Source organism: Macaca fascicularis, chromosome 3 (assembly GCF_037993035.2).
Source record: "Macaca fascicularis isolate 582-1 chromosome 3, T2T-MFA8v1.1".
NCBI lineage: Eukaryota > Metazoa > Chordata > Mammalia > Primates > Cercopithecidae > Macaca > Macaca fascicularis.
This window is the reverse complement of record NC_088377.1, coordinates 192,619,333-192,642,076: the sequence shown is the minus strand read 5'-3', so window position 1 is coordinate 192,642,076 and position 22,744 is coordinate 192,619,333. Positions and strand designations below refer to the sequence as shown.

At 42.9% G+C, this 22,744-nt stretch overlaps 1 protein-coding gene across 4 annotated transcripts in view; it reads right to left on the bottom strand.

The window, feature by feature from the left end:
- The window catches only part of NUB1 (negative regulator of ubiquitin like proteins 1), a 33,586-nt gene extending 15,755 nt beyond the window's left edge, over positions 1-17,831 (bottom strand). Inside the window, exons 1-9 of one of the 4 annotated variants that reach the window (XM_065542811.1) lie at positions 17,574-17,831; positions 16,873-16,924; positions 14,488-14,606; positions 10,706-10,873; positions 8,476-8,534; positions 7,071-7,141; positions 3,056-3,238; positions 2,784-2,878; positions 2,090-2,196 (exon numbers count right to left, since the gene is read on the bottom strand). In XM_065542811.1, coding sequence (XP_065398883.1) covers positions 2,090-2,196; positions 2,784-2,878; positions 3,056-3,238; positions 7,071-7,141; positions 8,476-8,534; positions 10,706-10,873; positions 14,488-14,604 — 800 coding nt within the window. In that variant the 5' untranslated portion in view covers positions 14,605-14,606; positions 16,873-16,924; positions 17,574-17,831. The remainder of the gene's footprint in view (positions 1-2,089; positions 2,197-2,783; positions 2,879-3,055; positions 3,239-7,070; positions 7,142-8,475; positions 8,535-10,705; positions 10,874-14,487; positions 14,607-16,872; positions 16,925-17,573) is intronic. The other 3 variants (XM_005551213.5, XM_005551212.5, XM_015448303.4) reach the window with 3 other exon arrangements.
- Between the last annotated feature and the right edge of the window lie 4,913 nt (positions 17,832-22,744).

Genomic DNA, 22,744 nt, shown 5'->3' with positions numbered 1-22,744 from the left:
TCTATTTGGCTTGCATTACTGCTGATTTCCTTTATGAAAAGGGAGAAATCACACACACAAAAAATATGCTAACGAGTTGGCCAGGATAAACAGATGCCCAGAAAACAAGTAACTTTCTCTACTTAGAAAGACATTGACAATTATTATTTCATTATTATATCTACTACTTACCGAACATGTTAATGTACCACGAACTGAAGATGTCGCAAAATTTTTATTCAGTGGTTCCCTGAGACCTAAAAATTATTTCAAGGATTTGTCCAGGGTAAAAAGATTGAGAGAGGCTCACACAGATGTATGAAGATCAACCATGTCTTTACAACTGCTGAAGCTCGATTATGAGTGTATATGGAAGCTCATTATACTAATTTTTATTTTTATGTCTATTTGAAATTTTCCATAATAAAAACTGAGAAACAACTATGGAAGGGAATGAAAATTTTACTTAAATGTTTAGGACCTAATTTACAGCCTGTTTACTCTGCACTGTTTGCAGAAGAGAATGAAACTAACATCCTTTCAGAAACAGGCAGAGACCGCAGAGGCACCCACCAGCCCTCATTCTCACTATTCCCAGCCCGGCCCCTCCCCTCCCAATCCCTTCTTTGTGTACGTTAAAGTTGGGACTTGTTCACTTAGAACCCAAAGGCACTGACCAATGGAAAACTATAAATATTTGCATTAATCTTCTGGGAGTATACAGTATTATCTTGGGAATGCACCAAAACAGAAAAGAAGTTAACACTAAATTTGTTAACTTTTGACCATTTTCAAAAAATCAAGTCTACTTTTCAAATGTTGAATATGTCTGCATCACAGTCTCCTAGTACCATTTCCCATGAAGAGGAACCAGGACTCCTTGGGAAATTGCTGATTCCTGGTCTGGGGCATTAAATGCCCAAGATGAGCCTGGAGTATCTTTGGATTCCAGAAATCAGAGACTGCAAAGACTAACAGGGTTGAGTCAAAAAACCACAGGGGCTGCCTGCCAGCCAGCGATGACCAATTTAAGCACTGAAGTTTGAAACATATCAAATGTTTTAAATCCATGAGTTAATAATGACACTTAAGAAAATGAAAAGAAAAAGAAACCTCTTTGGTCACCTTTGGAGGGTGATAGTGAAGGAACTCATTTATTTTGAAAACAAGAAAATAAGAAGAAAGGAACAAAGTATTTTATTCTATCTTTCCTATACAAATTGTACCTCCACATATAAAATAACTGATGAGCAAAAAAAAATTTTTTCAGAATTCCAACAATAAATGCAGAAGGGAGGCCAGGTGCAGTGGCTCACACCTGTAATCCCAGCACTTTGGGAGACCAAGGCGGGAGGATCACATGAGTCCAGGAGTCCAAGACCAGCCTGAGCAACACAGGGAGACCCCATCTCTATAATAATAATAAAAAAAGGCAGACACAGTGGCTCACACCTGTAATACCAGCACTTTGAGAGGCTGTGGTGGGTGGATCACTTGAGCCCAGGAGTTTGAGACTAAGCTGGGCAACATAGTGAAACCTCATCTCTACAACAAATACAAAAAAATTATCTGGGCATGGTGATGTGCACCTGTGATCCCAGCTACTTGGGAGGCTGAGGTGGGAGGATCACTCCAGCCCAGGAGATGGAGGTTGCAGTGAGCTGAGATGGTGCCACTGCACTCCAGCCTGGGTGACAGAGTGAGACTCTATCTCAAAAAAAATAATAGTAAGTGCAGAAGGAATAATATCACCATCATACAGCTCTTAAACAATGGATTTGAGGAATAATCATCAATACTACCCCAAAACCATTAGGTGACAAGCTGACTGGAAACTTTATAATGGAAAGTTCCAACTAGCAACACAGCACATGTACAAAAGAAGAGAGGATATCCTACCTCTCTTGAAAATTCTTTTCTTTACAGGGAGGAAAGGTCAATTAGAAATACAAAGGGAAGAAGAAATTCACCGGTCTACACCATAACTACTCTTTTACATTAACCACTGTCGTAGATGAAAGTCTGCAGTCTCAAGGGCATGGCAGGGTGCTCTGTATAGTCTGGGCCATCTTCCTTAAAGCTGGTATTCACCAAGTACAAAAGCGCCTACCAGAAATATTTGTCAGCGTCCAACAGACATGGCAAGGCTATTCCATATTCTTTTCTTTTCAGGAAAGCTCTGCCCTTCTCATGATATCCCATAGCTAACATAAGGGCCTAGGAAAAAATATGAATTTTAAAAACATCACTTTAAAATATAATAAAACAAATTATATTAAAAGCATATTACTTTTCAAAAACCAAATAAAGTAAACGAAAACCCCACAGATATGTTTAAGATTAAACCCCTGCTTACCTATTCCAAATTACAGAACAGGAAAGGGCATGAGGAAACAGGGGAGAGATGTCAGAATCACCTGTGGACTTTTCCCAAACCACAGTTTCCTTGCCCCTATTCTCATCCATCCCTGAGGGGACATGGTCCTCTAGCAAAATAAACTAAACAAAAAGTACTGCCACAGGAGGCCGTGTGCACTGAAGGCAGTGGGTCGTGTCCTCAGGTATGTTGACAGTCACTGCTCCAGGATGGTGAGGTATGACATTTTGTACTAATGCACTGAAAAGCACAGGGTGAGGCCCACTGGATGCCAGTGCTCACCACGTGGTGACATTGCTGTTTACAAGGCTGGAGATGGAGCACTGTTTCCAACCCTTTACAACACTTCCAACATGAAGTAACTAAAAAACCACCCCTGTCCTGACAACAAATCTAAGGACAGGCCACACATTCTCAGAGTACTTACTTTTCTTTCTGATGCGGGAATTCTGATTGATCTGCCTGTCTGGTTAGCTATGTCTAAGTACGGTGTCATTTCTGGATCCACCACCATCTCAGCTGCTGTAACAAAACCAAAAGGACCTCCATGAACTCAATGTTAAACAGCTGTGAGGATAACAACCTTAAAAATGTCAGACTGTTGAGGTGAAACTCAGGGAGAGCCGTGATCCCCCATGTGTGTGATTCAGTGCTGCCCCTAAGCGTCTGAGTGGGTGACAAGCCCAGAGCTCTGGGTACCTCTCTGTGCCAGTATTTCTAGTCCTCTCTTGGTCCTCTGAATTTGTTTTTCTTTGAGTTCAGCCTCGTTTTGTTCCTCTTCCTCTAACTGGAAGTTTTTCCTCACATCCTCTTCAGACTGTTTTAGTTCAAGCACCATCGCTTTCACATTGTGAGCCACACCTTGTTCTTCAAGGGTTTTCCCTATAAAAATCAGAATCGCCTATTACTTTAAAAAGCCATTAAGCTCACCAGGTAACAGTCCATTTTCTTTTTTTTTTTTTTTTTTTTTGAGACGGAGTCTTGCTCTGTCGCCCAGGCTGGAGTGCAGTGGCCGGATCTCAGCTCACTGCAAGCTCCACCTCCCGGGTCTACGCCATTCTCCTGCCTCAGCCTCCGAGTAGCTGGGACTACAGGCGCCCGCCACCTCGTCCGGCTAGTTTTTTGTGGTATTTTTAGTAGAGACGGGGTTTCACCGTATTAGCCAGGCTGGTCTCGATCTCCTGACCTCGTGATCCGCCCATCTCGGCCTCCCAAAGTGCTGGGATTACAGGCTTGAGCCACCGCGCCCGGCAACAGTCCATTTTCTATGTTAAATGGAATTGTTTTTATTTTTGAGACAAGGTCTCACTCTGTCACCCAGGCTGGAGTGCAGTGACACGATCATGGCTCCCCGCAGCCTTCATCTCCTGGGCTCAAGCAAGTCTCCCACCTCAGCCTCCCGAGGAGCTGGGACTACAGGCCCATGCCACCACATCCAGCTAATTTTTTCTTTTCTTTTTTTTTTGAGACTGAGTCTCGCTCTGTCCCCCAGGCTGGAGTGCAGTGGCGCGATCTCGGCTCACTGCAAGCTCCACCTCCCGGGTTCACGCCATTCTCCTGCCTCAGCCTCCTGAGTAGCTGGAATTACAGGCGCCCGCCACCATGCCCGGCTAATTTTTTGTATTTTTAGTAGAGACGGGGTTTCACCATGGTCTCGATCTCCTGACCTTGTGATCCGCCCGCCTTGGTCTCCCAAAGTGCTGGGATTATAGGCATGAGCCACTGCTCCCGGCCACATCCAGCTAATTTTTGTATTTTTCGCAGTGATGAGGTCTCACTATGTTGCCCAGGCTTGTCTTGGACTCCTGGGCTCAAGCGATCCTCCCACCTCAGCCTCACAAAGTGCTGGGTTACAGACATCAGCCCTCGCTCCTGCAAAATGGAATTCTTATCCTGCATACCGTCACACCACATAATTGGTAAAAATATGCCTACCTTTGCTTGTAAGTATGTCACTGTTAAGCAGTGGTTAAAATCAGCTAGCAACAATAGAATCAACTAAATTCATCATTTCTAATCTTCTTTATTCTCAGCCTAAGACCAGATCAAAGCAACAAATATTTGATAATCTACTACAAGGAGAACACTGTGCTAGACAATATCAACGGAAAATGAGAAAGTATAACACTACCTTCTAGTTGGAAAAATAACAAAGCCAATTCACAGCTACAAACAGGAAGCTGTACTGCAGCCTGCTGTCATGGTTAAAAGCAAAGACCAGCAGGTCATGGCGGTTCACACCTGTAACCTCAGTACTTTGGCAGGCTGAGGCAGGTGGATCCCTTGAGCCCAGGAGTTCAAGACCAGCCTGGGCAACACGTGGACCCCGTCTCCACAGAAAATAAAACATTAGCCTGGCATGGTGGTGCGCACCTGTGGTCCTAGCTACTCAGTGGGAAGCTGAGGTGGGAGGATTGCTTGCACCTGGGAGGCGGAGGCTGCAGTGAGCTGCAATCGCACCACCACACTCCAGCCTGGGTGACAGATAGAGACCCTATCTCTAAATAAATAAATAAAAGCAAAGACCATGGGCTCCATCTACCGTTTTAACTCTGTGGCCCTGAATAAACTACCTGTCTTCTAGGACTCAGTTTCCTCATAAATTGGAAATAAAGGGCAGAAATCAATGAAACAGAATGAAAGAAAACAGTAACAAAATCAAAAGTTGGCTCCATGAATAAATTAGCCAAATACACAAATCTAACAAAAATTATGTCAAAGATGCAAATAAACAAAATAAAAAAGGGTAAACATAGATGCAAACAGATTTTAAAATAACAAAATAATATTGTGAACTAAAAACACAAATGTAAACACATTTCTGGAAAACTGTAGCTGGATTGTCTTTTGAGAAATATGACAACCTTTCTAACATTAATATATAAAATAAAGGTCCATCAGTGGTTAAGCCATCTTGATTAAAAAAAAAAAAGAAAAAAAGGCAAGGGTTGGGGGAGGTCACCAGATTTTAAGACTACAACAAAGCCACAGTAATAAAAAAAAAAAACCACAGGTGACTAGGAAGAACAGAAAGTATAGAAACAGGGCCCCCCAAAAAGGGTCACCACCAATCACTGGGGAAAAGACAGACTATTTAATGAATTATGTAGGAAGAAAAATAAAGGAACCCTGAGACTTTATATAGAAAGGGGGACTCTGGACAGACTGAGGACCTCTTCTAGATTAAGCTAATATTCAAGAAAATGTAGACTCTCCTTGTGGCCCTGGGGTTAGGGAAAGGATTTCAGCAAAACACAAACCATAGGAAATGGGTTTGATGACACCAAAATCAAGGATTTCTGTCCAATGAAGGATGCCACAAACAGAATTAACAGAGGGATGAGGCAACAGTGAAAAGGTATCCATGACATCTAAAATAGACAATGGGAAATTGCTAGAGAGGACGCTGGAAAGGAAGGCTGGGTAAGCTGTGAAGGGCTGGCTTAGATCAAGCTAAGAAATGTGAACTTCATTCTCGAGGCCACAGGAACGCACTGAAAACCTATGGGCTACAGGGCTTGTATGGATTGCTGCAATAGCTAACTGGTCTCAAGTCAACTCATGCCACCTTCAAATACATTCCTCTACTACATGACCTTTCTAAAACACACACAGAATTGTGTATCACTCCGCAGCACAGATGTCTTTCCATTTCTCTTTTTTTTTTTTTTTTTTTTTTTTTTTTGAGACGGAGTCTCGCTCTGTCACCCAGGCTGGAGTGCTGTGGCCGGATCTCAGCTCACTGCAAGCTCCGCCTCCCGGGTTCCCGCCATTCTCCTGCCTCAGCCTCCCGAGTAGCCGGGACTACAGGCGCCCGCCACCTCGCCCGGCTAGTTTTTTTTTTTTTGTATTTTTTAGTAGAGACGGGGTTTCACCGTGTTAGCCAGGATGGTCTCGATCTCCTGACCTCATGATCCGCCCGTCTCGGCCTCCCAAAGTGCTGGGATTACAGGCTTGAGCCACCGCGCCCGGCGATGTCTTTCCATTTCTCTTAGGAGAAATGTACTAACACTGAGTAAGGTCATCTAGTTTCTCGTTTCCCAGTAGCTGTGCTACTGACATGTTGGGCTGGGCAAGTCTGTGTTGTGGGGCCTGTTCTGGGCATTGCACGTTCAGCAGCATCCCTAGCCTCCACCCACTAAATGACAGCAGCACAACCTCCCCCGTCACCAAGTTATAACCACCAAAAATGTCTCCAGACAATGCCAAATGTCTCCTGGGTATTCAGTGTGGCCTCTGCCTGCCCCTCCATCCTTAAAAAGCACTCCCCTCCCCTCACTCTCCACACACAGCCACGCTGGACCTTCCTCAGTTCCTCAAATTCACACCATAGTGCTCTGACACAAGGCTTTCCGTCTGGAACGCATGCCACCATGGTCTCCCCACTGTCTTCACAGAGCCTTCGCTCTTCTCGCTCAAGAAGAATTTGCTGGAACTGGCATCTTACACTCAGCACACCTCATGTTCCATTCTATAACATTTTATCTAAGCTGTAATGAGTGTCTTTCTTCCCACTATCATAGAGCAGACAATAAATATTTCTTGGAAAAGCTATTTTCTGCTTTACATTTTTATTTTAGTAAACTTCTAAATCAGTTTTGGATTATAATTGGAATAAAGCTACAAATTTTTGAAAAGCCAGTGAGAAAAAAAGGGAAGTCATTATTTCTATATTTGGTTCATTGAAAACTTATGCATACTGTGCCATACATACCTAGTTGTAGTTGCTTCTTATTTATGACAATTTTGATATAATTTTCTTGAAATCCAAAGGTTTCAGCTATTCTGTAAAACAAAAACCAGTGAAAACAAAATTGTTATTTATTATCCATTGAAAAGACTTTAGCCAGGCCCAGTGGCTCACACCTGTAATCCCAACACCCTGGGAGGCCAAGGTGGGAGGATGGCTTGAGGCCAGGAAGGAATTCAAGACCAGCTTGGGCAACAGAGAGATCCTATCTCTACAAACAATTTTTTAAAATTAGCCAGGCCTGGTAGCCCGTGCCTGTGGCCCTAGCTGCTTGAGAGGCTTGGGTAGGAGGATTGCTTGAACCCGAGTTTGAGGTTGCAGTGAGCTATATTCATGCCACTGTGCTTCAGCTTGGGTGACAGAGCAAGATCCCATCTCTAAAAAATAAATAAGTATTTTTTAAAAGAAGGCTTTAATCATGATAGCTATTTTATACATTTTATCAGAAACACCCAGGATTTCAACTGGCTGACTCACAAACATCACAATAAAGCCATCTTACTAGATGGCTATTTGAAACTGTAGGAGACAAGGTCCTTTTTAAACTCTCTTTTACTACTTGTTTCCTCAGGCAGTGGAGACCACAATGCCGTAGATCCATGTGAACAGCAAGCCCTAGTTGCACATCCAGAGAAAATCCACCCCCTATGCCTTCTGTGGTCTCCTTGGAGGAACCCATAACGGGGGCTGATCCACAGGATCTTCTACGCATGTATGTTGAATGTCATTTCCTGAATCCACCCCTAACAGTCCTGATGTAGACCAAAGAAGGAAATGAGAAAAATCAGCTGAAGAAATACACCCGCTAGCTAGCCCTGGAGGTGCTCCCAACACCATTTTAAAACATATAAGGAGATGAAATAACCCACCAGATCTCAAAGGTAGGATTTCACTAGTATGTGGCAGACAAGTGTGTGTGTGTGTATGTGTGTGTGTTTTACAGATGGGCCAACAGCCTGAAATCAGATAAAACACCATGCTGAAGGTCATAGCAAGCTACTGGTGCATTAGGGAAAAAAATAATAATTCAAAACTGATGAGCTAGTGAGTACCAGGTGTCTCCTGTTTATATCACTCACTCATTCCTTCAAACATACACCCAGTGCCTACCATGTGATGGGCATGGAGTTCCCACCTGCTCGGAAGTTACACCAGGAAATAGTGTTTGCAAGTCTTGAGCCCTCACTTTGCCACTTACCTACCAGTATCAGCTCTAATAAGTCCTTCAACCTCAAAGCCTCAATTTCCTCTTCTATAAAATGAGGATAATACCTGCCCTACCTATCTTAAGAGGACGCTCACAGAGGATCAAATGAGCCAATATAAAAAGGCCCAGAGCACCTAGGACACAGAGTGCACAGATACTCACTTGGACCTCAGTTCTCTGCCAGTGATGAGCAATCGGGTCTCCAACAAGTTTTTCCTATCCTGTTAAAAGTAAGACAAATAAAGTAAAGTGTACTTGAATTTAACACACTTTGGAGAGATTACCCTGTGAAATCAGAAAAGCTGACGGCAGAGGATATAAACTTAGCTCACCGTTAAGAACTAAAACGCTGCCTGCCTAGAAGTCTACTGAACATAACCCAGCACAGGCTGACCCTGTGACCTGCACATCCTCAAGGGGGCGGCAGCGTGGCACCACCAGGCAGGGCTACTCAGAGGGGCCTCTCCCACAAGGCTGGACGTCTTTAACATTTCAGAACATTTCCACCATCCCTCAGAGAAACACCTGGCCTGTACCCCATTCACTCCCCTTTGCCCCCCAGCCCCTAGCAACCACTCATCTATTTTCTGCTGCTACCGATTTACCTGGACATTTCCTATAAATGGGATCATGCAGTACGTGGTCTTTTGTGTCTGGCTTCTTCCCTAAGTATCATGTTTTCAGGTGCACCCACGCTATGGCCGCATCAGCACTTAATTCCCCTGCATTGTGAATAGTTTTCTGTCGTATGAATAGACCACATTTATCTATCCCTTCATCTGCTGATGAACATTTGGACTATTTCCATCTCTCAGCTACTGAATAGTGTTGCTATGACCATTCATGTATGACATTTTACATATTAATATATATGTGGGCGGCAAGCCACTCAGGTGCCCAGGCAAGAGACCGAGGGCACAAGCTGTTCCAGTATAATAAAGAAAATATATAGAATAAGAATAGTTATACTAGAAATAGATTATAGATATGATTATATATGAATATCATTAATTATTAGTTTGTAGTATTACTCTTTATTTCAATATTATACTAATCTTTGCTCTACAATTATAACCCAGGAAAAACCAGGCCATACAGAGATAGGACCTGAAGGGACACAGTGAGAAGTGACCAGAAGACTGGAGTGTGAGCCCTCTGTTATGCCTGGACAGGGCCACTAGAGGGCTCCCTGGTCAAGCGGTAACGCCAGTGCCTGGGAAGGCCCCTGTTACTTAGCAGACCTTGGTCTAGCGGTAGCGCCAGTGCCTGGGAAGGCACCCGTTACTTAGCAGATCGGGAAAGGGAGCCTTTCCCTGGAGGAGTTAGAGAAGACTCTGCTCCACCACCTCTTGTGGAAGGCCTGACATCAGTCAGGCCCACCCACCGCCATCCTGTGATGCTGTGCTTCAGTGGTCACACTCCTGTTTCACTTTCATGTTCTGCTCTGTACATCTGGCTCCGCCTTCAGATAGCAATAGCAGAATTAGTGAAAGTATTAACATCTTTGATCTTTCTGAGAAAAGCATAGAAGAAATAATGACGTAAGCTGTCCTCTCTCTCTCCGCCTCGGCTACCTAAAAGGGAAAGGCCCCTTGTCTAGTGGACACGTGACTCCTGTGACCTTATCAATCACTGGAGATGACCCACAGTGCTTACCCTGCCCCTTTTGCCTTGTATCCAATAAATAACAGCCCAGCCAGGCATTCGGGGCCACTACCGGTCTCCACGTCTAGGTGGTAGTGGTCCCCCAGGCCCAGCTGTCTTTTCTTCTCTCTCTTTGTCTTGTGTCTTTATTTCTACGATCTGTTGTCTCCACACATGAGGAGAAAAACCCACAGACCCAGTAGGGCTGGACCCTATACTCTTATTTCTTCTGAGAGTGCTGGCACTGATCAGTCCCAAGAGACTCTGGGTGCCTTGCCACAGTGACATTTGTAGATGCAAACTACCTGGCCATGGCAATGAGAGGAGGTGACCCCACCCAGATCTCCTCGGCCCTGCTTGAGCACTCGGCAGACTGCCCTCTGACCTCTACTGGAACAGGAAAAGGATGAAGCCTTCTGTGCTGTGTCCTCCTGCACAGGCATCTAGGAAACTTGGGAGTCCTTTATTCCCCATTACTTCTCAACATTCGCACTCTAGAAAGGATCAGAACGTGACATACAGCTCTGTGGCATTTTAGAGGCCCAAGAGGGTCTCTAAAAGCCTACCTTGGGAATGTTCCAGTTTAAGATTCTGTAACATTAACTTTTAAGTTGATAAATTGTTCAATATGTAAAGTCACTTAAAAGAATTCTAACTTTGGATTGTAACCTCTCAAAAAACAACAATTTATTTGATCACATCACTAACCAGACATTAGTGCATACTCAAATTTAGGGAAATTACTCACTTTTTTTAGTCTTGGTGGTAAAAACACCTCGATTGTAGCAATTCCCGTTGTTCTATAATTTTCATTTCCTGTTCCACGCTCAATTGCCTTGCAACGTATTTCTTCTATTATCTTTTCTACTTCATTTTCACAGCATTCTAGTTTGTCAGAATACTTCTTAGCAAGGTCCTATCAAGAAAAATCAGAAAATGTAATACTGACTTAAAAAACAAAAAGGCAAAATACAGAAAAGGGCATGAAAGACTCTAAGGCCATCAACTCTGATGAGTGGAGGTCACCCCGTTACACTGCAGTCCACGCTGTGGCTTGACATCTTGAGAGATGTGGAGTTTAGAGAGTCCAGGAAAAAGTGAAAACATTTATTTGAGACTGGGCGTGGTGACTCATGCCTGTAATCCCAGCACTTTGGGAGGCCAAGGCAGGTGGATCACTTGAGGTCATGAGTTTGGGACCAGCCTGGCCAACATGGTGAAACCCCATAACTACTAAAATACAAAAATTAGCTGGGCATGGTGGCGTGTGCCTGTAGACCCAGCTACTCTGGAGGCTGGGGCAGGAGAATCGCTTGAACCCAGGAGGCAGAGGCTGCGGTGAGCCAAAACTGCGCCATTGCACTCCAGCCTGGGCGACACAGCAAGACTCTGTCTCAAAAAAAAAAAAAATTTCTTTGATAAATGTTTTCTACCCACAAATAGTAAAAAAAAAAAAAAAAAAAAAAAAAAAAAAAAGGCTCAACAGAAAAAGTAAAAATAATTGAGAATCTTCTAAGGGGAAGAAAAGGGTGGGCTATGACTTATGTGACTGCAATCTATTTAAAAAGTATAGTGAACTGTTCAACTCCACTAGAGGGGAAAACGAAAAGAAAACCAGAAAATATTCCAATTTTTCAAACTTGTGAGAACAAATCAAGTTGAACTTAAACAATTTTCTTAATGAAAAACTGTGAATCATGGGTACTAGTTGTAAAATTACTTGTCAGGGAGAGCTTTAGAATTGAGAAAAAAAAGAAGATTGAAAGGGCTCAGGAAACGATGAGAACCAGTTACTACTGAGAGCAAAGTCATTATGGTTCCTCCCCAAAAGAATCCAGATGAATATCTCTAATCCAAAAATCTGAAATCACCAAAATTCAACATCTGGAGATGCTCAAAGGAAATGCACGCGGAAGTATTTTGAATTTTGAATTTTCAGATTAGGATGCCTGACTAGTAGGTATAAAGCAAACATTCCAAAATCCAAAACACTTCCAGTCCCAAATAATTCAGATATGGGATACTCCTCTCAATCGGTATTTGCATTTGAGGTTCAATGTTTCACTAAACATCTCATAAAACAGTAAACACTTCAAAAAACCCCAAAGATCAAGGTTTCATTAAATTCATAATGTAATACCATACAGTATGTAAAAATTATGGTGTAAGCATAAATTTATGGCAGAAGAGATGTTCACTATATATGTGAAGTTGGAAAACTTTATAGATAGGAGTATAGGTTGGGTGTGGTGGCTCATGCCTGTCATCCCAGCACTTTGGAAGGCAAGGCGAGAGGATTTATCAAGCCCAGGAGTTCAGGACCAACCTGGGCAACAAAGTGAGACCCCGTCTCTACAAAAAATAAAAATATATTAGCCAGGCGTGGTGGCATGCACCTGTAGTCCCAGCTACTCCCAAGGCTGGGGTAGCAGAATCACTTGAGCCCAGGAGTTGGAGGCTGCAGTAAACTATGCCCATGCCATTGCACTCCAGCCTGGGCAACAGACAAAGACCTTGTCTTGAAAAAAGAAAAAAGAAAAAAAGAAAAAAAATTTTTTAAGTAACATAAACCTATATATACTTTTTTTTCTTTTAGAGACGGGGTCTCACTATGTTGCCCATGCTGGAGTGCAGTGGCTATTCACAGGTGGGACCACAGCATACTACAGTCTCCAACTCCTGGGTTCAAGTGATCCTCCTGCCTTAGCCTCCTGAGTAGCTGGGACTACAGGCATGCACCACTGGGTCCAGCAATACTGTTTTTTAACAGTTACATAGGAAAAGAGGAAGAATATACCTATGTTAATGACATTTGACGTATTTTAGAAATACATTCTTTATATTTTTGTATTTATATACATACTTTTTAAAATCTAGAATATATATTATAAGTACTTCAAAAAAAACTTTCTATAATTTTCTAGAAAACCTAACTAGTGAGGATTTCTTTCTTCCTCCTGTCACCAGCCAACTCTGACACCAACTGGAAGTCCTATGATTCAATTCTGACACTAACTACCCAGAGTTAGCGTTAGACTCCACAGGTTTAAGGGCTCACTCTACAAAAAAGCCCTAACTTCAGATACCAGTTACCAAGGATCTGGTCCCCAGGTTATCCATACTTTTGTCTGCCTTAGCTACAAAGTCGAGGGTTCACACAAGCACCCCCCTTCAGATTCCATGATTTGCTAGAACAACTCACAGAACTCCAGACAATGGTACACTTACAAATATAGTTCATTACAAAGGACACAAATGACTATTCATATGAAGAGGTACTAAAGCAAGATCTGGAAGGGCCCTGAGCATAGAAGCCTCTGTCCCATGGACTTGGGGGTGTACATCTCAACATGTGGATGTGTTCACCAATTTGGAAGCTGCCCAAAATCTGTCATTTAGGGGTTTGTATGGAAGTTTCATTATGCAGGCCTGATTAAATCACTGACCATTAGTATTAGTCATCAGCTCACTTTTCCCTTCCCAGAGGTTGGAGGGGAGGGCGGAAAGTTTCAAGTGTCTAATCACAGCTGGGTACTTTCGGTGACCAGCCCCATCCTGAAGCTATCTAGGGGAAACCAAGCCTCATTAGAACAAAGGTTGTCCCCATCATGCTTACCACTCAGGAAATCCCAAGAGTTTTGGCTCTGCCAGGAACCAGGGACAAATATCTTTCCTTTATGCCACACCTAGTTTCTAAACCAAGAGACTATAACAAGTAAATTCAGAAGCAAGGTTGGAAGGTGGGTTGCAAAGAAAAAGTGAGGCCTGCCTGGAACAGAAGAAACAGAAAAACTAGGACCCTAATACAGTTTGTCACCTCCCAAGCACATCATTATGTCACAACACAGAGCAATTCAATGCCTGATGACAATCCCTAGTCCCTGATAAATGTTACATCATGTTCAGGACACTCCAAATGATAGCAGAGAAGTACATGCTAGGAAATTCCAATATGATAATTTCTGGCAAAAGTGAGTACTGTTTATCTGCTTAGAAAAACAAGCACACTTCAGTTTCTAGAAACATCACTTACATACAATACCATTTCTGATGATGCCATGAAAAATTGAGATACAACTGTTAGAAAAAAACCTATTTTGGAAAAATGAACACTGATAGTGAGAGCATCAAGAAAACTGGTGGAAAGGAGCAATTGTTTTATAGCAGATGATAGCAAGGAGGACCGAGAATGAGCCAAGACACTGTCACTCTGAATACACAATGCAATAACTTACTGGCACCAATACTGTTGCACTAATGGGTCAAAATGAGTTCCAGATAATAATGTTATGTAATTCTGTGATGGTATTAAAAATATATGCCTGAAAAATTAGATAACATCCTTATGTGAATAAAATATTAGTAAACAAAAATAAGGTTGTCAATTCCTAGTAAAAAGTGGGTACCTGCTCACCACTAATGCTTTTGGTTATGCCAAAAGTTTATATGGTCATGCCTGACAATTCAGAATCTTATTTACCAAGGAGATTTATAATGCTGCCAATTATTGATGTCTTAAAAGAAAAATACCTTTAATGCCAAACCAACTTTTTTATTTTCATCTGTATATGGAGGTTTCCAAAGCTGAATCCTGTCTTCCCTTAAAAACTGGGTCAATTTTGCTTGAAGGTATTTCTTTTGTGCCATCCCTGAAAGCAAAACAATATAATAATAAAACTCCACACTGCATTTTAAAGTGTTAGTAACTTACCTACATGTTAAGGTGTTTTGTTGGGTAAGCAAAGCTCCCTTCTTCTCTCATTAAATATAAATTACTATGGTTTAAACAAGCTCCAGACTTCTCTAAAAATATACATGGAAATATATGTTCAATTATATATATTACATACATAAAACATGTATTTCAAAGTCACCAATATGTAGCAAGGATTATTACACGTTTGCTATTTCTTAATCCGCTATTCTCTTATCTAAGAGAAAAGAGAAAATACAAGAAAGATAAATCCCTCGAGTGGTGAACTTTTTTCTTTTTTTTTGAGACAGAGTCTCGCTCTGTTGCCCAGACTCGAGTGCAGTGGTGTGATGTCGGCTCACTGCAACCTCTGTCCCCTGGGTTCAAGCCATTCTCCTGCATCAGCCTCCCTAGTCACTGGGATTACAGGTGTGCACTACCACGCCTACCCAGCTAATTTTCATATTTTTAGTAGAGATGGGATTTCGCCATGTTGGCCAGGCTGGTCTCAAATTCCTGACCTCAAGTGATCCACCACCTTGGTCTCTCAAAATGCTGGGATTACAGGTGTGAGCTTGTAAATTCTCTCATACTTTGGCTAGTTTCACATAAAACAAAAGGCCAATCATCCTGGTAGTTAAATATAAAGAAAAGCTTGCTTGAACTGTAAACTATCAATAATAAATATTTTCAGGTGGGCGTGGTAGCTCAGACCTGTAATCCCAGCACTTTGGGAGGCTGAGTTCAGGAGTTGAGATCAGGAGCTCGAGATCAGCCTGGCCAACATGGTGAAATCCCATCTCTACTAAAACAAACAAACAAACAAACAAAAAATGAACAATTAGCCGGGCGTGGTGGCAGGCACCTGTAAACCCAGCTACTCAGGAGGCTGAGGCAGGAGAATCGCTTGAATCCAGGAGGCAGAGGTTGTAGTGAGCCGAGATGGCACCACTGCACTCCAGCCTGGGCAACAGAGTGAGACTCCGTCTCAAAATAATAATAAATATATAAATATTTTCTATGTCAGAATTTTTTAAATTAAAAAGATTACAATACTAGAAAAATGTTGCATATTTTCTGATTAACAGCCTAACAGCACATCTACTATTCAAATCTAACACTGATTGGATCATTTTACAGCTGAGAAAACCAGGGCCCTGAGTTTGTGCCATGACTCAGGCAAAGACACAAAATCAGGCAGCATCAAATTGAGCGTAACTTCCACCCACAATACTGGACTCTGAACTTCTGTCGTGGAGTCCCTTGCTGCTTGCCTGTTTCAGGTATGTAACTTTTCTCTCCCAGAGAAGTACATGCCACGATGGAGCTGTCTACTTATCCCACACTAGCACAGCACTTCAAAGATGCATGTGAGGCAGCTGAGATGTGAGGCAGCTGGCAGGGGTAGCACAGCGCTTTAAGGTTTACCAAATCACACAAGCAATAAGTAAAGAAAATGTTATTAGTCCCTGAATGATGAAGACAATTCTAGAGAGTGGAAAAAATATGAGTTAATATTATTGAGATAAATTTCTTTTTTTCTATTGAGGGCCAGTATTCCACATCCCCCCAAACCCAATTCACGCAACTTTGAAATCAAGTTTGGTAGCTTGTGTATTTCATAAACAAATATTTGTTTAAAGAAAGTTCAAATCTATTTGATGTCAGTGCAGGGGACAAGAATTATGTTAATCAGGACAGAGAGGAGAAAAGAGAGGAAGGAATAACACAGCCAAGGAAGTTGATGTGTGCAACCTGGGTGGCCCATGGGAGAATCCTCCATTTTCAAGCACTGACAAACAGCTTATCACAGCAAAGCATATTAGTACTTAAAGCGTTAGCTTTTCAAACACCAATAACTTAAAAGACTACTTTACATACTACTCATGAATCTTCAGAAATTCTGAATAAAATATCACAGCAACCCTACTGTTTCCCCACTGGGGGACAGTAATTTCACAGGTTGGTTACTGGAGCCAAGCAATTTGAAAGGCTGATGCGGTACTCAAAGACGCCATCCACGGCCAGGTGCAGTGGCTCACGCCTGTAATCCCAGCACTTGGGAGGCCGAGGCCAGCGGATCACCTGAGGTCAGGAGTTCAAGACCAGCCTGCTCAACATGGTGAAACCCCGTCTCTACTAAAAAAATAAACAAATAAAAATTTTTAAAAAGATGCCATCCAAGCCACCACTTGACAGAAGGACAAAGGAGTATTACAAACCTAGTGCGTGTCAGACACTCCAGGGAGCAAACAACAGGTCCAGGGTCTACACCTAATAGGATTTAATGTTAAAAAAAATTAAACCACTATCTTGAAACTTAGGAAACTTCAGTTACAGACAACAGAGTAAGTGGTGACATATTTTAAGTTTAATAAGTCAGCTTTTAATTTTAACTGAAATGAGAACTGAAAAAGTTTCATGCATGCCATACAATGTTTCACATTGTAACCAAGAAAAGACGAAACTCATTAAAACCACTCCCTGCTCCAAACAGAAAGTGAAACGTTATAACGATCCTTTAAAAATTTCACTTTCACTTTTGTAATGAATCAATCAATGCTACCTTTAGCCACAGTTTTTCAACTATACATTATATACAGTTGAAGCACAACTATATCTAGTCAAGACACATTCATTTTTTCTTACGAAAATATGTAGGAAAATGAAAGATTCTTGATTAAAAATAAAAGGGAAGGAGGTGAGAGTAATAGAATCAGGTCGTCAAGGTTCGAGAAAATCAAGTGTCTCGTCATTAAATAGCAAAGAAAATCTGGCTTTGATTGCAAATAAATCCCAAATGGTATACTCGGAGTAAGTGTTACGATTCAAGTATAGCATTTGGCTAATTTTTTATAGATATATTTATTCCTTTCTCTCCCCAAATCAATACACTCAACATTTTCTTTTAAATACCCCACACCTGTGCCTAACTCAGCGCAAACCAAAGGGCCCCGAAGGGCCAGCGCGTCCCGAAGCCCGACCCGCCGCTCCCGGCCCCGGCCCAGCTTCACGCATGGCCGCTGACCCCAGCCCCGCGGCCGCTCCACCCCCGTCAGGAGAGGTGCCCAGTCGGACCGGGAACCGGGGCGCCGAGCAGCGCTGCTGAGACTGGGGTCGGGGACACTCGGCCGCCGGGTCCTCACCTGCGCCACGCCGCGCCCGCTGCGACCAACAGAGTGCCCGGATGCGCCGGCGGCCGCCGTTTGTTTTCATTCCGGGTGAGGCCAGCCCCGCCCCCGCCACCGCTGCTGCCGCCGCCGCCGCCGCCGCCGCCGCCGTAGCCGCCGCTTGGAAGGAGGGTTGTGGGCGGGGCCAAGGCGAAGCCAGTCGTGGGCGGGGATACGGTCGTGTGGGCGTGGTTACCGCGGGGCGGAGCCGCGACGGGGGAGCTAAATGGAGGCGGGGCTGGGCGAGAATGTGGCCGTGTGGGGCGAGGACCTGGGAGTTGGTGTCCGACGCCGCCCCAGGCTCAGGCTTCCAGGACCTCCCGCCCGGGCCCAGTTTGCCAGCCATCAAGAGGAAATGGATCCTGGCTTTGTTTCTCCAAAATCCTTGAAAGAGGCTGGGGGAAGGGTCGGGACCGTCCCAACCCACATCTCATCCCTCAGCCTAGGCTGGACCCCCTCCCTAAACCAGCGGCTTTTCACCCCGCCCTCCACAATCCCACGAGGGGCTTCCCTGGGGTGAAATTAGGCTGCTTCCCGGGAATTTCCTCCCCCATGCTGTCCACGGCCACTAGGGACTACAAAACCTAGGGAGCTCTGCCTGCTTTCAAGGCCCCATTCCCAAGGCTGTGCTCAACAGTGACGCTTCTATTTTATTATCAGTTATTGCTGTTAATCTCTTACTGTGCCTAACAAATTAAACTTTATCGCAGGTATGTATGCATGTATAGGAAAAATGCAGTGTGTGTGTGTATATATATATTTGTGTGTGTGTATATGTATATGTGTGTATATATATAGTGTGTGTGTGTATATATCTATACATGGGTGCAGTACTATCCGAGGTTTCAGGCATCTACTGTGGGTCTTGGGACATACCACCTGTGTGTGGGTAAGAGGGGACTGCTGTAACCTTGCAGTGACCAATCCGCTTTTCGTTCCCTGTTTCTGCTTTCTTTAGGCCTTTTCTACCTATAAAACCCACCTCCTCTGCCCAGCTCATTGGAGTACCGTTTCTAAATTTTTAGAGAAGATGCCATCCTGATTCGTGAATCAATAAAAGCCAATAGATCTTTAATCTAAATCTGTGGAAATTTTGACTTCTGACAAAGAGGTATTAAATAACTGTATAACCGCATCAGACCAATCTGATTCACCTTTTATATACCCAAGTTGTGAGTTGTTTTTCAGTTGCATGGACTCCCAGAAGGAAGGTTTCACACGTAAGCTGAGGATGCCCAGATGAGCCGAGCATGCAACCGGGGCGGAACCTGAGTGCTCAAATCAAAGCAGGGACTGAATTAAGAGATGGGCACTGCATGGTGAGATCCAGAATGCAATCAGATCAAGCCCTGGCATCACCCCATGGCAGGGTCCAGTCAGATGAGCATCCCAGCATCACCTCATCGCAAAATCTAATCAGATCATGTGTCATTACCGTATGCTTATAAAACCCAGCTCAAGGAGACAGAGTTGAGGGTTTCCTCATGTCTCCTTGACAGTCAACTCACGACAAAGCCTTTCTTTTCTCAAAAACCAGTGCCATGGTGTTGGCTTCTGGCACATCAGGAAGCAAGCCCGTTGATTGCTCAGTAGCAATTGCAGCAAGGTAGAAGGACAACAGAATCTGTTCTGACATTTTTTTCTGAGGGCTTTCTCTGAAATGAGTAACAAAGATAGTTTCACTTTTACAGTTACATAGTAGACCATCAGGAAATTGAATGTCCACGGTCAGGTGTGGTAGAGAAGCTTGCGGTAGACCAAGACTCCAGCTAACAACTAGAAAAGCCAGAAAGCAAAGTCAGAAAACATCTGTTTGAAGGCAGTGGAAGCTGCTGAGGTAAGAATGGGCGGACTTGATATTCCAGAGAATGAGGAACCTTCAAGTGAGCTAATGTCCACAGTGGCTTGTATTGATGTGTGACGGATTTTGCCAATTCTGGATACAAGGATGAGGCTGAGAATTTAGACTTTGAGACCACAGAAGGCCACTGCTGGGGACAGAAAAACAACACAGCTTTTGCAGAGACATAGGGGGAAATTCCAAGGACAATTGCTACATTCAAGGCTTGTATGGGGCAAGAAACTGAAATATAAATGGAAGGCCTCTGAAAGCAGAAGTTTTTGATAGACTGCAAAACAAAGATTCGAGTCTGAGATCTGCTAGGGTGGTGGTGGAAGTGGGTTGCTGCAGAGCCTACACCATGTTCCCAGTTGCAAACTGGAGGGCAAAGGTAGCTTGAACCCTACCAGAACTTCAGCCCAGCCTTCACTCCACACAGTCCTTGATTGGATTAAGGTTATTGGCCACTCCTCTCTTTGGTTTTGTGGAGGAAAGGGAAAACCCTCGTGAGAGAATGATAACATTTGAAGCCTCTACAACTTTTTAGAAGTTGTATTTGGCATCTCATTAAAAAGTTACTAGATAAATGAAAAAAAAGAAAAAGACAATAGAAACGGACCCACAGATGAGTCAGATATTGGAGTTGCCTGATTAAAAATAACTATGATGACCATTTTCAAGAAAACAGAGGAAAAAGATGAAAAATTTCACCTGAGTATTGAAATCTGTAAAAAGAAATCAAATGAAAACTCTAGAGGTAAAAAGTATAATAAATGAGGCTGTGAGCTCTGGATGTTAGACAAAACTAAAGACACGATTAGTGCACTGCAGGCACATCAATAGAAAACATCCAAACTGAAGAACAGAAGGAAAGAATGGAAAATACAGAAACAAGCATTAGAAACACATGGGACATGATGAAAAGGTCTGCCAGTATTCTGTTTCCCAGAAAAAGAGAGAATGGGGCAGAAACAGTATTTGAAAAGATAATAACCAAGATTCCAAGTTTTGCAAAACTGATGAAAGACATCAAATTACAAATTCTGTAAGTTCTATGGCTCCTAATCAGGATAAATACAAAATCAGCCATACCCAGTGCATTAGTAGAACCACTGAAAACCAAGGAAAAAGATAAAATCTTTAAAAGATGCCAGGGCCAGGTGCGGTGGCTCACGCCTATAATCCCAGTACTTTGGGAGGCTAAGGCGGGTGGATCACCTGAAGTCAGGAGTTCAAGATGAGCTTGACCAGTATATTGAAACCCCGCCTCTACTAAAAATACAAAACTTAGCTGGCTGTGGTGGCGGGCGCCTGTAATTCCAGTTATTACTTGGAAGGCCAAGGCAGGAGAATCACTCAAACCTGGGAGATGGAGGTTGCAGTGAGCCAAGATCGCACCGTTGCACTCCAGCCTGGGCAACAGATTGAGACTCCGTCTCAAAAAAAGAAAATTAAGTTAAAAAAGAAAAAGGTGCCGGGGAAAAGATGCATTGCCTTTTAAGATTGTCAGCTGAATTCAGAAACAATAAATCCAGAAGATAATGGAATGGCATCTTTAATGTGCTAAAAGAAAATACACATATTTAATTCAACATTCCTTAATATTTTAGGCAATAAGATTTATTAAGAACACAGAAATGATGCAGACTTCTGCTTTTATCTTTGTCATGCATATATGATGTCTTCTGGAATTAAGTTTTAAAAAGCAAAAGAAGTTATTCTGGCATCCCATGGAGGTCTCTCAAAAGGTAAGCCTACAGTGATGATTAGCCACCTTCTTGCTTCCAAGGTCATCTTAGTTTTTATTCACCCTTAAACTTAAAATCACATGACTAACATTGTATATCAAATTCTTTTTAACATTAAAAGGGGTTAAAAAACAAACACAGATAAAACACAAACAGATGATCCTGAACTTAATTCAGTAGTACTATTACCGTGGTTTTATTTATTTTATCATCTCTGTCCTTTTTTTTTTTATCTTGTTAGAGTAAGTATATCACCTACCCAACTATTGAGACAAATGGACCTGGGTTAAAAAATTTGGACCAGAATATGTCAGAGATTCAAAACCAGGACACAAACTTTGAGGACTGATTACATGCTTCCAGAATGATTCTACCTGAATCACAGGTGAAAAGGCCAAGCTCTTTCTCACAGTGACTATGGCAACAGTTCATGACCTCCACTGAGATAAGGCATCCTGGCCCATGTTTCCTAGGAATCAGAGTAATCCTCCTATGCAATTATCTTGTAACTTCTTTTAGCTTCTATCATCTCTTGGGGTGATTGAAATTCTGGATTCCCGATCAGATGGGAACAACTTTTCCTCACCACTTACTTGATTTCTTTCTTCCATGTTCTTCATATCCAACTAAGATGCTGAATAAAATTACTATGTCTCCAAACAGCATGTTTAAAAAATTTTTATGGGCTGGGCGCAGTGGCTCACGCTGGTGATCCCAGCACTATGGGAGGCCAAGGCAGGTGGATCACGACGTCAAGAGACTGAGACCATCCTGGCAAACATGGTGAAACCCCGTCTCTACTAAAAATACAAAAATTAGCTGGGCGTGGTGGCACACACCTGTAGTCCCAGCTACTCAGGAGGCTGAGGCAGGAGAATCACTTGAACCCAGAGGCAGAGGTTGCAGTGAGCTGAGATCGCGCCACTGCACTGCAGCCTGTTGATAGAGCGAAAATCCGTCATATATATATATATATATATATATATATATATATATATATATATATGCCCCTGCAACAGGTGTTGCAGTGGGGGAGAGAGACTGGACTCAACTCCAAGTGCAATTAGGACATGCGGGAATTTATAATCAAGGAGCAAGAGGGGCAGAAGAGGGGTCAATGGATGAAAAATCAAAAGAAATATCAAGGAGAAGGGGTTTCTGGCTAAAATGACTTGATACTATTGTTCCTGAAGGCAGGCCAGGGTGATCAGATATAAGATAAAAGGATCAGATACAAAAGATGAGGGCCTTCTCTCAACTGACTTGGCAAAGTTCTTGCTCTAACTGGATTCTACAAGAAGAGAGAGAAGCCCAAGGCTGAGCCTAATCAGAAAGG